The sequence below is a fragment of the Rhipicephalus microplus genome, chromosome X (genome assembly GCF_043290135.1).
Source record: "Rhipicephalus microplus isolate Deutch F79 chromosome X, USDA_Rmic, whole genome shotgun sequence".
Classification (NCBI taxonomy): Eukaryota; Metazoa; Arthropoda; class Arachnida; order Ixodida; family Ixodidae; genus Rhipicephalus; species Rhipicephalus microplus.
The window spans coordinates 223,167,994-223,185,951 of record NC_134710.1 but is presented as its reverse complement, the minus strand read 5'-3'; the positions used below and the strand labels follow the sequence as shown (position 1 = coordinate 223,185,951).

The 17,958-nt window shown below is 44.5% G+C and overlaps 1 protein-coding gene across 1 annotated transcript in view; it reads right to left on the bottom strand.

Annotated features, from left to right (window-relative positions):
• Positions 1-17,958, bottom strand: part of dre4 (SPT16 homolog, facilitates chromatin remodeling subunit dre4) — a 124,799-nt gene that overhangs the window by 13,076 nt on the left and 93,765 nt on the right. Inside the window, exons 23-24 of the mRNA XM_037427774.2 lie at positions 15,846-16,129; positions 6,371-6,439 (exon numbers count right to left, since the gene is read on the bottom strand). Of these exons, the coding sequence (XP_037283671.1) occupies positions 6,371-6,439; positions 15,846-16,129 (353 nt within the window). The remainder of the gene's footprint in view (positions 1-6,370; positions 6,440-15,845; positions 16,130-17,958) is intronic.

The window sequence follows — 17,958 nt, the reverse complement described above, 5'->3', positions numbered from 1 at the left end:
GTATTATACGCGAGTATTTACGGTATATTGACTGTTGGCACAAACTGCGGGTGGCCAATGTGGCCTGCATTTCTTGCCAAAACTAGCGCACCCGAGAACACTGAAACTGGCTGGTCATTTTGGCGCAGTGTTGTGCAATTTAAGCAAATTTCACGGTTTTGGCACAGCTGTTGGACCTGTGCTTGTAGCAATACAGAAGTAAATCTGCAACTCTTTATAGTGTATTATTTATTATTATTCAGGGGTGGAAATAGACTTTAGAGTTTGGGAGCAGCTCAAGGAGCAGGCATAATGCTGTTTTGGAGCAGTTTTGGCGCATTAAAGGGGAGTTTTGGAGCATGTTCGGAGCACCAAAGGTGTGTTTTGGAGCAAAGCGAGTTAGTTTTGAAGCAGCCTTCTAGGGTCAAACATCCTAGTCTATCAAAATTATTGCTGGTAAAAAAAACTTTAGTGGTTTTCACTAAGCATTTTGTACTGATGAGCTTGCCATACTTACTACCCAAAAATGTATGCATGCGTGCATGTGTATTTTCATCATTAAACTAAGAGTTCTTCTGGTCCCGATGAAATCCCTAACATATTTCTCAAGCGATATGCCGAGCTTCTTGCAAACTTTCTTGTAATTTTGTTTCGTCTTTCAGTCATTATTGCACAACTGCCTACTGACTGGAAGACAGCCCAGGTTGTTCCTGTGTTCAAGAAAGGTGACAGGACACTTATACAAATTTATCGTCCTATTTCAGTGACATCCCAATGCTGCAAACTTGTGAAACATATTACAGCCAACTGTGTTCGTGAATTTCTAGAAAATAATGCTTCACTAACAGAACATCAGCATGGCTTTCAAAAAGGTAATTCAACGATAACCCAAATAATAACAGTAGTTTACTCGTTTGCTTCATCTCTTGATTCTACTGGCCAAGTAGATGTAATATTTCTTGATTTTAGCAAAGCTTTCGACAAAGTTCCGCACAAAAACTAATCATAAAGCTTAAAATTTTTGGCGTCCCTGAACTCAGATAGATTTCTGCTTACCTGACTAACAGGAAGCAATATACTGACATTGGAGGTGAACGTTCTGAAAGTTTGGCAGTCGCTTCAGGGGTGCCACAAGGCAGTGTCCTAGGCCCCCTCCTTTTCTTGGTTTATATTAATGATATCGTTAGCGTAGTAAGCCCCGGTGTTCAAATTCGATTATTTGCAGACGACTGCATATTACTCAAAGAAAATTTTCGTCTTGATCAGGTTGAGGTAACTAGCAATTTAAACAACGTATTGCAGAGGTGCGGAAAACGGGGAATGGTTTTGAACACCGATAAAACCGTACTGCTCCCTATAACGTGTAAAAAAGCAGCCCTGTCTTTTACTTACCGGCTTGGTTCTTTGTCACTTAGGCAAGTTGATAGCTATAAATACTTAAGTGTTACAATAACAACTACCTTATCATGGAATAAACATATAAATATTTCCTCCTCTGCATTCAGAAAGCTTTGCTTTCTAAAACATAAGCTTCATAATGCCCCAAGCAATGTTGAATTACTGGCCTATTATTCTTTAATAAGACCTAAATTAGAATATGCGAGTGCAGTATGGGACCCATACACTCAAACTAACATCAAGTGCCTGGAAAGAATACAAAGGAAAGCCGTCCAGTTCATTTTTAACAAGTTCTCACGAGTCGACTCTCCTTCTGAAATAACGAAGGCCAATGGCATTTCCCTTCTCAGCACACATCGAAAACAGATAAGAATTGACCTTCTTTCTCTTCTTCTGAACCACAAACTTGCAATTGACCCATTGCCGTACCTGAGATCGTTATCAACCAGACCCACAAGGCATCATCAGGCCAAATCTCCAACACCCTATTTCTGTAGGACAGACGCTTATAAGTACTCATATTTTCCACACACGGTGTCAGATTGAAACGGACCAACTCGGGCATTCTCATAGAATCTATTTCTCCTTCGCTCTGAATAGCATTGTCCTGAAAATTCAGGTTTCAGATTTTTTATTGCAGCATTTTTCTTTTCGCGTTCTTTTTCATCTGTATGTATGTATCTGCATGTATTCATTACTTTATTGGCTTGAACGGCGAAAATTGTGTTTATTGTTTTGCATTTAATATGTATTTATTTTTACTTTAATCGCACAACATATGAAGTACGAATTTGTGTTTTTTTCCTACATGCGTTATTATGAAATAATTTGCTATGTCGCTCCTTGTGTTCACTATAGGTGTATGAAACACTCACCCCAAACAATCTTTATGCCACTTATTGTTTCAACTATGTCCCCTTATAACTGCCCACCTGCTTGGACCCGAGGGTCTGCAGTATGTAATAAATAATACCGTATTTACGCGATTCTACCGCGCCCTCGATTGTAACGCACACCCGGTTTTCACGACGGGGGAAAAAAAAAAGAGTAAGACATCAATTGCAATGCGCACCCATTTTTCTCGTTGGCTGGCACGATCACACCACTAGGGAAAACGACTCCTTTCGCGAGCGTCTTCCTCTTAAATTTGAGGTACGGGGGAAGCTTGGGCCCATCTGACGTGCAATGGAGCATTGCCCTCACTCTAGTTTTACCGGGGCCCGATGTCAGCACACGAACTTGCTTCGCCCCCTTCTTCTCGACGGTTGTGGTGCCAGGCATGTCGAAGTAAAGAGGCGTCTGATCGGCATTCCCGATTTGCCCAAGTAGATAGCCGTTGTTGTGCCGCAAGTTTAGGACGAACCTCTGAAAACTGTGAAGCTTTTCTTTGTACTCTTCCGGCAACTTTTGGCATATGCCCGTTCGCCTTCGGAGGGAAAAGCCTTTCCTCTTCATAAAGTTAGTTAGCCAGCACCTGCTCGCTTTAAACAGGCTCCGCATTATCCTTTTTTCTAAGGCTAACTGCATAGCCTGCACTTGGAGCAGTTCTGTCGTCACGGGCCGCTCACTGCTCAATCATATACTCGACGGGCAGCTCTTCAATTTGCGAAAACGGACCCTGCTGTGGTACACTGAAGCCTCTGCGTGAATGTTTGCTGTCGACAATATTCTGCTTTTGTTTCCGCCAGTCCCACACGCACTTTCGGGAACTCCGAACGACCGCGATGACATTTCTTTTAAAAGGGGCATCGTGGTGCACTCGTTGAGTTTTTGGAGTCGGCCCTTCCGTATACCGTCAAAGCTAATGCACTACAATGTGACGAACTCCCCAGCACACGTACGAAGTGGCGCACATGGGAAACACATAGGCATAAATGGCCAACGCGCCATGCAGACGCAGATGGGGGCCGGCCATTTTGGAAATGCCGATGGCAATAGAATGACCGTATTCATTTTTTTGTCGTACTCGATTCTAACGTGCATGCGATTCATGAACTCGCTTAACCAGAAAAAAGGAGCGCGTTAGATTCGAGTAATTACGGTAAATAAAAAATCACAGCTGATGGTGAAATAACTCTGAAAAACTCTGTCGCAGTGGCGACACCAAAGAGCATATCAAAACTACTGCGGAGTCCGAGATACACATCCAACACAGCGACTGACAGCGACGAAACGGACATAATCGGCTGTTTGCGATCAATGTGTACTGCTATCTGCTACTTAGCGAAAACTGGCAGTTTTTTCTAAACATGCTACGGCAGCAGTGAGCCGATTGCCTACTGGCTAGTTGCGCGCAGCGCTTCGCCTACTAGGCATGTACACAGTGCCAACCTTCTTGCGCCAAGTCCACTTCAGACCAGGCAAAGAGCGGCGAGGAGCCTGTTGGATAACGCGACGCTGTGAGGTTTCTGCAAGCAATGCTCTAGCGATCCCAGCAGCGGACAAAGGTGTGTTTCGGCTGTCGCCTCGTGAAAGTGAACTACACTTGCTGTCTCAGTGTCCGCGATCCACAATGCTCAATTTAGTAACAGCGAGCTGCTTTCGTTTTTGCGAAGCGGTGCACGCTGAACACGGTACCGCACAATGATTAAGGCAGCAGCGATAGGCGCCTCAGAGCTCTCAAGTAGTTTCTGGCTATTAAAAGCGTGCAGTAGGCTTGAACGGCGCAACGCAGCACAGGTAGGCTTTTTGTCGGCAATAAGTTATACTGCCGTGCTTTTCAATAGTCGCCACATCACCTTTGTTCTAAGCCACAAATGGTTACCAGGAAAGCTACCGCCGCAAGTGCGCGGAAGTCGGAAGAATTGATCAGCTGCTTCCGTGCTTTTTCAGTGGCGAAAGTGTACGCAAAGACAGCAGCTCAAGCGTACAAGACCATGACCATCGCGTTCTATTCGCTCGCGATGCGTGCTGTCAACATTACTTTCGGATCCAAAACCACCTTGTGGTGCAGGAATGGTGCAAATTAGACAAAAAAGACCCTGTTGGAGCAGTATGGGGCAGTGATTTCCAGTTGGTGCAGGTTTGCCACCACTGCTGTAAGAGATTTGCCTGTATAGGTTTCAAGTGTGTTTCCTGTACATACAGAAGTCTTGGTGTGTGAAGAAGCTCCTGGACATCGTCAAGGTTCCTAAGGAAGCCCTCGAGATTCCATTGAATTGTTTTTGTGCTTATATTGAAGGCGAACTAGTGCTGTATGTACAAACAAGAATTTGCTTACGCTACAGAGCCCTTTCCAGGCCCCATAAGGCGTAATTTGTCCTTTCCTTGGCAGTGGAGGGGGTCTTGCCACTCTTTAGGCACTTGATATGGCATCCATTGCCTATTCTATAATACCGTATTTACTCACTAATGAACGCACTTGCATAATAGACTCACCCCCAACTTCTGCCATGAAAACTTGGATTCTTCTTTCTTGCGCATAATAAATGCACCCCCTACATTCATCCACTGCAATCCCGCTAACTGACTCTGGCGCCTCATCACCCGTTGAATCTCTTCAGTTTTGCATTCCTTTGCCGACTCCCCTCAACCACCCCGGCTCCCACCGTTGCTGCGTGCCTATTGCTTTTCTTTCTATCTGAGCACCACAGCAGGTTTCACGAGCAGTGCAAGTGTAGGGACATCGCAACTAATAAGCACACAGTGAGCGAAGATCAACAAACTGCCCACGCCAACACACATCAGTCAGTTCCTCACCACTGCATTCTGCAATAACCCTTGGCATTTTTTTCTGTCTTGTGGGTATCTGTTACATCCAAGTAAGAGACTGTCACATAAAGTCAGGTTTTTGGCACATAGCAACAAAAACCATGAACAACGAGGCACTGTATACGACTCACGTGGCACGCAAGCAAGTTTCAGCAACAGTCCCATTAACACGTTAACACCAGCGGCTGTCCGCCGGCAAAGCGTATCCAACAATGCCAAGATGAAGGCAGGGTATTCTAGAGCGTTGACTTTTGCCTTATTCTCTGCCACTCTTATCACCCACCACTCGCGGCTAGCTGATCTTGTTAATGCGAACAAACAGCCACTCTGATTAGTTACCACGATGACCAAGCGCGAACGAAATGATACACATTGGCATCGAAAAAAGCATCGTTCCACACAGCTGCGTGGAAAAAAAAAAAAAAACATGAACTGAGCGACTGAGCTTCAGCTTCGGATCGTCTGCAGCTCAAAAGTAAGCCAGTGAAAAAAGCAGGGCAGTCTTATTGCCATCACTACCGAGCAATGGTGGTGCCCATGCTTGCTGAACAGTGGCGGTTTATGGTGGTGTCAGCGCGTATTTTAGACTTCGCCGCGTATTTTAAGGTTCAGAAAATGCATCAAAATGTTGAGGATTGTGTTTACTGTATAGCAATAAATATCTGAGCTGGGAATTGCATCATGAAATTTCATTGAAGTGGGACAGCAGAAGAAAAAGTGTTTGTTGTGGCGACGATATCTATGCATTGACTCCTACGGACTGCCGACGGGAATCGTGAATTTTTCGTTGTAGCAGAAATTTCGTTGAAGCGGCGTTCGTTGTAGCGGGGTTTGACTGTAATTGTGATGGCAACGATGAGAATGTTCCAAGATGCCAGCGCTTTGATGGTTACAGCTTTTCTGGCCCAGCTTTTCCTCTAGCGTCTGGATATTAACGCCATGACTGAGACACCACTCCATAGTCTTCCGAGGTGCCCGACACGCTCTTGCAACAGAGAGTTGCTGTGACAGTCTCACCGTGGAGGATGAGCCTGTTCACCTTTCAGCCCGATGGGGCTTCTTCCGGGTCCAGACTTGCACAACTTATTTTGACCACATCTAATTTTGACTACACAAGAGTTACACAAGCTATCTACATATACTTTCCATAAAACATTTTTGACTTCAATTTCTGATTACATATAACAGATTCACTTGCCTCACAGAAACTCAAGTGATAAAAGCTAGGCACACATTTCTATAACAGCAACACAACTAAGACACATATGAGAGAAAAGCCTACCTTCTCTAGCTTCTTCTTCAAGCTCAGACCAGTCTTTCCCACTCTCCTCACTGCTTCCCATGGCACCAGCTGTCACACACACAGAGGAATACAACACGTTAAAAAATGTATCCAATGTTCAACCATGCCAGGAGCACACCACATCTATCAAATTACATTAAGACAAATTGGAAGAATTTTCGGAGCTGGAAAAAGTCTGTTTTGTGTTTTGGAACAAACTCTAAAGCAGAAGGAACCATTTTGGAGCAGATTTAGAGTAGACAAAGCAAATTTAGTATCACTTGGAGCAGAACAAGTCTAAATTTTTTGCAAACATTCTTATTAGTGTGTGCACTGAAAATATTGTTACAATGTAAACGGGGAGACTGAATCAATTAACATTAAAAAAAGTCATTAATCAAGGTCATAGAATGAATAAGCATTGCACTCTGGCTTCACTGCAGTGCACATAACGTGTGTTGAAGCATTAGTGACAAGGCAAGCATGGCACATACTGTTTCTACGAACAGCAGGTGTCACAAGATCATTCAAAATGAAAAGGTATTGATCAGAAAACCAGCTTTAAGAAAGAAGACTAAGAAAACCTGCTGCAACTGAAAACATACTTTATGAAGTGGCCTGCAAGCTCAGTGCATTCAATAATCACCACAATTTACTATGAATGACATTCCATCGTACTCAATAATGTTTAGAGGCATGAGCACTGAATGACATTCTCCCTTCATTTTCGAGGACATTGGTTTGCAGACTTGCCCCTGGTTTTCCAAATATTTAGAGACAGTCTTCGAAAAAATAAAACTGCTACAAAGTAAACTGGCACAAAGAGGGTGGGGTCAAGTCAAGCTCACTAGCAGAAACATTGGCTTGTGCAGCGACACCCTGTTTTTACGAGTGTTTTCTCTTGATTGATTGATTGATTTGTGGGGTTTAACGTCCCAAAACCACCATATGATTATGAGAGACGCCGTAGTGGAGGGCTCCGGAAATTTTGACCACCTGGGGTTCTTTAACGTGCACCCAAATCTGAGTACACGGGCCTACAACATTTCCGCCTCCATCGGAAATGCAGCCGCCACAGCCGGGATTTGATACCGCGACCTGTGGGTCAGCAGCCGAGTACCTTAGCCACTAGACCACCGTGGCGGGGCGAGTGTTTTCTCTTGACATGCTTGTCAAGGTGCAATGATGGGTAGGAGTCCTCTTGCTACTGGAGAATGACAATGGCTTCTCACACACAGTCCAGATGACAGACAAGTGGTTAATGGGAGGACTGCTGCAGTTTCTTTTTCGAAGGCATAGGGAAGTCTGCGGTAACCCTCCCTCTCCACAATCACAACCAAATAACCCTCCCTCTCCACAATCACAACCTGTTGGATCTACCATTGACAGGTGCTTTAATACTGGACTCAGAAAGGACGTTGGGGGTTCAGCAAGTGCCAAGGACTAATGTGACTACACTTAATTCACAGTTTTCCTTAGCAGACTTAAAGGGGCACTAAAGGCAAATATTTTGTCGACGTTGATTGTTGAAATAGCGGTACAGAAACCTCTTAGTGCCACTTCTGAGCCAAGAAAGTGCATACTTTGAAATGAAATCGTGTTATAGTGCTCCACATCGCATTAGCGCATTTGAAATCACCCGCCTGAAAACTGTCTTTTTTTACGTCACTGTTGTCGTGCCCAACGTTGCCTACTTTCAATGTGTGGCCCCCCGACTCTAGTAGCAGCAGAGCAAAAATAGCGGTAGCCACAACGGCCCCTGAACGATTTCCTGCTTGCTTGGTTAAACTTGACCCCGCTAGGTGGCACCACCTGTCTAGCCTAGCCAGGCGAAAATAGAACTTTTGAACCACTTGTGCCATTCCCATAGTACCACCACGTGGTTCGTTTTTGTATAAATCAAACAGAATCGGACAAGCAGCATTTTATTACATCTCTTAATGCACGAAAGGTTCTTTCTTTTTTGCAGCTACCGAGGAATTTTAATTATACATCCCCGGTTTCGTGACGACCCACATTATACAACAAATAAGTTAGGTTCTGGCAGAATCCCCATGAAATAATGTATTAAAAACGTTGGTTATACGACGCAGCTTTACACCAACCCCACATCTTATGACGACTTTAAATTCCACTCGAAAGAAATAACCACCTTTACTCGAATCAACCTTTACTCGAATCAAACGTCGACCAAATATTCACGAGTGCAAAATATGAACTTGCATTCCCCTAGGATGATGATTGAAAAAGTAGAGTGAGACAGAATGCCTTCTCAGAATAAAAAATTTATTCTCAAAGTTCATGCTAGCGTATGTACGTTTCCGGGGTCGTTACCAAGTCAAGCTCTATCCACACAAGAGTAGCTTCAGCCGGTCAAATGCAGATATTTTCCCATTTTCGGTACGTGGAAACTTCCTGGTCGACATACAGCTGATCTGCCTTGGTCGCACTCGCAGTCAAAAGCTTGTGCATGCATAGGGGGGCAACACAGCTACTTTCACCGTGTAAAATTACTTTCACTTGACGTCAACATTCACAATAAGAGCTAGACATTTGCACTTCACAAAGCAACAAATTACAACGGCCACAGCTCAATCGCGTACGAAAGCATTCTAAGCAAACTCGTGGTGCGTCGTCATTTGTGATAGCGATGACACTACCTCCAGCTTGACAGGAGGCTGTAGGCAACGCGGTTTCACTTTCACGCACAGCAATTTTCAGATTATTCATCGGTAGAGAGGTGTGCATTGGATTCATTTTTTTTAAAGTGAGAATAAAGATTCACTCACATCTGCAACTACATACAGTGTAGACCACTTATAACGTAACTACTTATAGTGCAGAACTGCTTACAATGCAGTCTTTTCCTACTCCCGTTTACCCTCCCATAGAATCCCATGTATACGCATACCATTATTGTGCAGTTCCCCAAGCTGAAAGACCGGTTATAATGCGGTTGCCGGAAATCGTTTGTGACAAATGCGGTAGCGAGTAGTGCTGGGTGCACCGCTGGGGAGTGAACGACGAGGTCGTTACGGAGGAAGAGGGGACACGGAGTGAACGAACGAAAGACGGAGGGAAGAAAAAAAAATGAAAAAAAAAAAGAAGACAGTGGGACACTGCACGAGCTCGCCTAGTAAGGGAGGAGGACGATTGCCTCGGTGACCGATGAGCCATTGCACCAGCGCCGACGCGGCTACAGCGTACTAAGTCACTAGCGTGGCTCCGGCCGCGCACCGCTCAACATGTGGCACGTACGATCCCGTTCTTATCAACTACGTGCACTTAACAGTTTCCTGTCGGGAAAGATGTCATCGTTATCACACTTTCAACAAATATCGCCTTTGCTTCCTCCTCCGTAAAATGAAAACCTTTTACGGTTTTATGACGCTAGCTTTCACTTTTGCTGCCAGTGCGCTGTCGTATGTAAGCTTGGCGAGTTGTCGACCGTTGTTGCTGATCTCCCGGCCGCGAACTTCCGAGTCACGCACGCGGTTTTCGGTTCACTGCTAGTGCGATCTTTTTGCAGCCGAATCCTCATGTTTTGGACAAGCTTTTCGCAACAACACACTCAACGGCAAGCTAGGCATGATCAGCGTTTGTTGCGCTTCGATCTAAAGCGGTCGCGTGAATTTATAAGTTGAGGTTTGGTACCGAATCAACGAAACTCTTTGTGGTGGCCGCATTTGATGGGTAGGGATACATATCGTTAAATGAAAACGAGGGCGTCACGTATCGCGCTCAAATATAGTGGTTCGCGATTCGATTGCAATGTCTTAAATCGGGTGCACGCCCGTGAAATCGAATGCTTGGCGTCTTTCAACGCGTCAAATTTCGGACGTGATTCGACATAGTTTATGAGTAATGGGCATAATTGAGGCGGTATGGTAGTCCGCGAATTTCCCTGATGGTGCTTTCATTTGCTGGACATACACACCCCCATCGCGTTGATCGATTGATTGATTTGTGGGGTTTAACGTCCCAAAACCACTATATGATTATGAGAGACGCCGTAGTGGAGGGCTCCGGAAATTTCGAACACCTGGGGTTCTTTAACGTGCACCCAAATCTGAGTACACGGGCCTACAACATTTCCGCCTTTATCGGAAGTGATACCGCCACAGCCGGGATTTGATCCCACAACCTGCGGGTCAGCAGCCGAGTACCTTCGCCACTAGACCACTGGCGGGGCACCCCCCCTCGCGTTAATTTCATTGGCAACACGTGTCTTTGGACATTAAGTTCTATAAACATTCAGAAATTTAAATGTTAGCAAGCACGCATTGCATGTTTCGATTCTCGTACACGCGAAGCTGCATGCTCAACACATTTTGCACAAGTGCGGCCCTTGAAAAAAGTTATTTTGGTTATAGTGCGGTACCGCTTATAGTGCGAATATTAGAGACTCCCGCGACATACATTATAAGTGGTCTATACTGTAATGCTGCCATTAGCCACCACTGAAAAGAATAATTCAATCTACCTTTCTCGCTGAGGCACACGTTCCGTGGCCTTATTCAGGTAGTCTGCACCCGTTTTTTGGGCAAGGGTTAACGTCACTGCCTATAATCTTAGTTTTTCGATTATACGACACTCGGATTATATGACGGTTGTGCGTGGTCCCCAGAAAGTCGTATAATGGAGGTTCCACTGCAGCTCGATTACAAGCAATTAATTTTAGTCGAATGCTCTCAGGTCATCTGGATAATTTCAAAAATGTCCCACGAGGGGCGCACGTCGTGCGGTACATTTAGCTAAATTTCTCGGCATATAGGCCACTTCTGTTGATAATATTGCCCTCTTAGACGTCATACAATGAGCTTTCCCTCTCACATGAATAGTTATTTGCCTTTAATGTCTCTTCACCAAAATTACCACTCGACTCGTTTGGTAGTTCATTCACAGCGATAAAAACCCCGCAGTAGCGCCGCTTCATGCTTATTACTGCGCAATTCGCGAACATTTGGCGGCTTGGGAGAGAATCAGTTGGCAAGATTTGCAACCCAGGGCATTTTCTGTCGACTGATGGTGCGGCTAATTTTCTACGTACGCTGACCTGCTACACGACAAGCGCTTAAACATGCATGAGCAGCAGTTGTACCATATCGTGCCAAACATGCTTCATGTCAGAATTTAGGCTTAACATTATGATAGGAATGCTGAAGGATGCTGAACAGTGCAATTAGGAAACATCGATTTTACTGAGAATTATCTAACTTTTGCCCGGTTTAAATTTTCATTTGCGTGAAGATGCGATTTACAGCACGCAGGGCCGATTCCTGTTGCTGCTTGGCTCCAGTAGCTACAATATGCGATATACATTACGACTTACAAACAAACAAACAAAAAAACTTCCACGTGTTAGTGTCAGTTCCTTAACAAAGAAGAAAGGCTATAAAAGATATGCTACGCTTTCAACAACAGAGACACATTCAGCAGCCCAGATACCTTGGTTAGGCTGAATATTATCGACAAAAAGTGCATCACTGGAATGGAGCTAGAACACAACGTTGGCATGATCGAGAAGCTCTAGCTGTATTTGTTGCGACGAAGAATAATGATAAGGGGTTTGAAACTGTCCGATGCCATGTAAACAGGTGGACTAGTGAACTTTGGCGTAGTTGGCCTGCACAGTAATTTTCTCGCCCTGAAATTGCCACGCACACACAAAAAGAACCACCACACAATGCGTAACCCTAAATCATTTAAACATCCATAAGCAGGCAGACCTGCCAGCCTTTTACAATTAACTGCATTGTAGCAGCGGATGATACACAGCTCGCTTGTACAGTCAATCCCAGATATATCGAACTCGAAAGAGATCGCAAAATAGCTCGATATATTGATAATTGAAAATACAAAATACACATATTTAAGACCAAAATTAAAGCATTTCAGGCTTCTGAAATTGTTACAAGCACTAACATAACTATTCGCTCACACTATATTGAAGAACAAGGTGCGAACTGCCATTTACCGGGCAAGGTTCTGTATGGCTTTGCATGAGTGGGCTGCCAAACTTAGGGGTATTTGCCCCTGCAGTTCCGGCTTTACGGTATGATTCCTGTGTAATCCGTTGTGTCTGGGCGGTCTGGTGACACTGTTGTTTTATTTAGCAGCCTGTGTGTGTTCCAAAATGTGAGCCCTCTTTTTTTGCTGTACATTCCATTCTAATATTAACATATCCGAATCTATCGTGCCTCGGAAGCAGGAAATTTGAGAGTTCAAACTTGAAGTAGGGAACGCCCGTGCGACGGCGGATTTACCAAGGGAAATGAACAGCATCACGAAGGTCCGCACACAGCGTGCACAGCATACACCGTTATCGCCAAAGTATGAATACCTCTGTTGCTGTGCATAGCTGTCCGTAATTGCACGGTCACCCACACGACTCCTGCTTGTCATAGGTGCTGGCAAAAATACTGACAACCCCGAAACGGCACATACCGTAATTACTCGAATCTAACGCGCACCTTTTTTTCGGTTAAGCGAGTTCATAAATCGCATGCGCGTTAAAATCGAGTACGAACAAAAAAAATTACGGCCAATCTATTGCCACCGGCAAATCCAAAATGTCCGCCCCCTACGTGCGTCGGCATGGCGCGTCGGCCATTTCTGCCTATGTGTTTCCCATGTGCGGCACTTCGTACGGGTGCTGAGGAGTTCGTCATCTAGTAGTGCATTAGCATCGACGGCGTGGAAGGGCCGACTCCAAAAACTTGAGTGCACCACGATGCCGTTTTTAAAAGAAAAGTCATCGCGTGTGCAGAAACGGACGGAAATCGGGCCGCATCGCGGTCGTCCGGAGTTCCCGAAACGTGCGTGCGAGACCGGCGGAAACAAAAGCAAAAGATTGTCGACAGCAAAGCTTCACGCAAAGGCTTCAGTGGACCTCAGCAGGGTCGGTTTCCGCAAATTAAAGAGCTGCTCGGCGAGTATGTGCTTGAGCAGCGAGCGGCACAGCGGCCCGTGACGACAGAACTGCTCGAAGTGCGGGCTATGCAATTAGTCTTAGAAAAAGGTCTAATGCGGAGCCAGTTTAAAGCGAGCAGGTGCCGGCTAACTAACTTTATGAAGAGGAAAGGCTTTTCCCTCCGAAGGGGAACATGCATATGCGAAAAGTTTTGCGGAAGAATACGATGAAAAGCTTCACAGTTTTCAGAGGATCGTCCTAAACTTGGGGCGCAACAACGGCTACCTGCTTGGGCAAATCGGGAATGCTGATCAGACACCTCTTTACTTCTACATGCCTGGCACCACAACCGTCGAGAAGAAGGGGGCGAAGCAAGTTCATGTACTGAGATCGGTCCACGGTAAAACTACAGTGACGGCAATGCTCTGTTACACGTCAGATGAGCACAAGCTTCGCCCGTACCTCATATTTAAATGGAAGACGCTCACGAAAGGAGTCGTTTTTTCGAGTGGTGTGATCGTGCGGACCAGCGAGAAAACTGGGTGCGCGTTGCAATCGATGTCTTGCGTTTTTTTTTTTTCGCGGTGGAAATCGGGTGCGCGTTACAATCGAGGGCGCCGTAGAATCGAGTAAATACGGTATGCTGCTGGCCATTTAGTGACATGGGCACAACCCGGATGCTCGCAAAATACTGGGAACCCCGAAGCAGCACGAAGGTTATTTATGGCACCCTTGTGACACGGGCAAGCCACATTTACTTGAAAACAGCGACAGCCGTAGGCTTAAACTGTACGGAAAGCTAAGATTCAGTGGCAGTCTGGCAACACTGACCCCTCTCTATCTGGCAACAACTTATGCAATGCCAAACAGAACCTTGACAGTTACGGCACTTTATTTCGCATGAAAATAGTCCGTAAACTTGTCTTGTTTCTTGCGCACCGTCAAGTTCCAGTCATCTTCAATATCACTAAAGCTTTTCAAATAAGCAAATTCCGCTCATTCAGCCTCAACAGCGTTGATTGAAGCAAGATCAGCTATGCAAGCTTTGTAGCGTGGCAAAAAGTTGGTTAGCGGTGGCAGCTATGGCATATTCATAACCACACGGGCACATTTCCGCGGCACCGGACGCGGCAGTCATGATCTGACCATCGATGCAACAGCTATGTCATCAGGACCGATAAGTCGCAGAATTCACCAAGGCACCGTAAGCCAGCGGTCATGACGCACCCGAAGTTGTCATCGGGCCCGCAAGGAAAGTTAACGCCGGTACTTTATTTGACATCGCTCCATGCGCCAGTCGTGATTTTCATTGCTACAATGGGTCAACGTTCAGTTCAACTCCCGAAGGAACGAGGCGAGAAGTTCACAAGTCCAGAAGGTACAAAATACAACGTTGAGTTCCCACTGTCGATGTCACTTATGCCTTTTTAGCTCGCAGCCAGTGCTTTCAGCTGCTTTGATGCGAAAAGCTAAAAAAAGGGTAGCCTCCGAGACGAGCGTTTTGAAACCGAAAACACCAAAATAAGTCACGAGGTTGCACATTTGGAAGGCTATGTTTTTCTGGCTCGTGTGCCATTGTGTGCTAACCAAGGAAGAGAATGCGAACATTGCAACGAGATCACAGAGTCATTTCGCAGTCTCATTTTGGTGTCCTCGGCAATCGTTTTTTTTTTTAAAAAACACTTTGGCCGCGCAAACACTATGACCTGCGGACTGCGCATCAAGCATAGTGGTGCACTCGCCAGCGCCGCGCAAAAAACCAGATCAGTGCAATGGAACAATACTGCTTTTTCGTCCACTGCGTACGCAAAGGGATCAGAACTTGTTAAAACGTGGCGGAAAATCGGTCTTTATTTACTAGGAAAAATGCACTTTCTGTGCTTTGGCACGACACAGCATTCGGATGTCCCGCTGGGAGGGAGTTCGATATACAGGCGCACTGGTCCTATACTTTTGCATGGAAAATTCAAGGAAATTTCTCAACTGTTCCATAAAGCAAATAATTCGATATATCAGAGTTTGATATATCCGGGATCAACTGTACAATTTGCGACTATCTCAAAAACAGACTCTAGGAATTCAAGCACAGGGAGGTGCTCCCAATGAATAGGCCATAAAGTAAGCGTTCCATCCAACACGGCTACGTTGCTGCCTACAGGCCATGGCAGTCTGGCACTGTGCAAACTGCACCAACAAACTAGGCCAGTAATGTTACTGCTCAGAGTAAACATTTGCCAGGTATGGGACCCAACACCCTCAATGGCTATAGTGGCACTATATTTATTATGATATGGCCCCACAGGTGCTCAGTAAACTGTGTACCTGTAGGGCAAGGTGCCCCAAGGAAAGCTACAGGTCTTTTTCAAGCCTAAGGACCAAAATGAAATCCTGCGCTGTTCGACACAGCTGTAATTTTTAAATTTTTTTCCATTGTTATCCTCAACTTACTACCAACCCCTTCTCTCCTCTGCCACACCCCCGTGAAAAATGCATAGAGGTTCTGCTGTAGAGCGGTGCAGCAATTTTAGGGTAAAAAAAAAAATGTTGGAAAATGATGCTTACCCCCAGAGTCTTCATCTTCACTGACTTCTGAGGCCGAGTAGTCCTCGGAGTCGTCATCATCAGAGTCAGATTCGTCTTCACCAGAGTTATCTTCTTCGCTAGGGTTATACTGGTCATCTTCCTCAGAATCGTCATCCCCAGCACCTTCTTCACCATCAGACTCCGGGTCCAAGAAGGACCAACCACCAGACTCAAAGAAGCCCTCTGGGTCATCAGTGATGGTCTTCATAATCTTGGTCCAATTCAAACTTTGAATGCCTTCAGTGTAACGAATGTCGCACGAACTGCACAAGAACACAGTTTTATAAAAAGAGCCAATAAAACAAAATGTGAACAAGACAACTGCCACACATTTAGAAGCATAGCTAATAAAATAAAATATGAACAAGACAGCTGCCACACATCTACAAGCATTCATTACGAAATGTTGGCCTCAAGACAATGCATAGGGCACAGGTCACAAATTTTTCAGACTCCTCTAGTACACGGCCATTTCTTACAACTCCTTACATACAAATAAGGCTGTAGTATAGGAGAAGCGACTGGTTTACTATTCGTAATTGACAACTCTGCGTAGGCAAATGACCCACTGTGGCAGTTCAGCGCATCAATTTGTCTCAAATGTATGCATCGCATAGCATCATAGTCCGTGCTTTTGTATAAATAACTACTCTACTGCCTCTGCTAACCACAGTAAACACAATCATTTGCGTAACGCTGACCCAGGTATGTTTTAAGTGTGAGCTTTTGTTTGTGTTAGTCTTGATTGGTGTAAACATGTTTTTGCAATTCACTCTGTCCTATATAAATTTACCCAGAAAGCACAGTTTCCGATGGCTGAGAGACATTCAGCGTGGCAGCCGCTTCATGGCAAAAAAATTTAGGGTTTCTGGTGGTTAACATAAAATTGCAATGTAATACCTCATGAATTTCAGAACAAGTTTAAAAAATTTTTTTAATTCAGTCAATACCAAGAAAAACCACAAAAAACTGTACACTCATAGTGAAAGACCCATCAACAACATACTTTAGAATACAACGAACGGTTATTTGGCCCAAGTTTTGTCTGTGCGATAAATCAATTAATAGAGCCAAGTTTGATTCTAACAGACCACGATACAACAGACTATCGCCTACAGGAACTTTTGCCGTGTTGACGCAGACTGTCAACAGACTTCATGTCCCTCTCTGTGTGCACTAAAGTTTAAGATGCGGCGGGTAACATTGATATCTTTCGGCCAAACCAGGCCAGTCAGAGCACGCGTTGGTTACGCCAGTAGTGCAAGTGTTGCAGCCGGTTAAAATGCAGTGCAACGTGATTGCATCATCTTTCAAGGGTGTCCACCAATCTCTTATCTTCTTTTCAAGCTAAGTGTAAATAAAAAATGTTTTTGTTTATTCTTTAAAAAAAGACACTGGTCTGAAATTTTCTTTTTTAATTTTCAGTATTTCCAGCTGAAATTTTAATACAATATGTATTTTTTACAGCTGAAAACAAATATGCAATTAGTTTTTTGCTATCACTTTTAGATTTTTAAATATTGACTGTTACATAAACTTGCATTCTGCCCAGCCTTTTGACATCTTCCTCATAAAATATTGCTCCAAATTTGATATGACAGCATTCCATGAAGGCCAGGCAGTGCAACAAAACCATAATTTTATTTTTAGCTTCATTGGTACCAGAGTTATGGCCTTAACAAGTATACTCATTAGAAATCTGAAACTGTTGCTTAAGTTTGTTGCTAATTAAATCACTATTGTAAATAAAAATATTACATTTTTTTTTGTTTTCTTGCACTAATCAATGTATAAGCTTTCAAATGCTGCAAGAATTATCACGATCCGACTGCTACATCAAAAGATACTGTGGGCAATGGCTTAGGGTGTGATGAAAAATGTTTTGAGAAAACGAGAAAAGAAGTTTAGGAACATGCTGAGCCCTTATATTTAACAAGAAAAAGTGTGAATCGGTGTATTAACCATGTTAGAAGCCACCAGGAATGTAGTCATCATCATTCTCCTTGGTGCGCTTTTTTTTCATGGCATGCTTGAAGTTTTCAGCATGCTCATGCTTCTTCTCCGATGCCACTAGTCGGCGACTGTCCTTTTT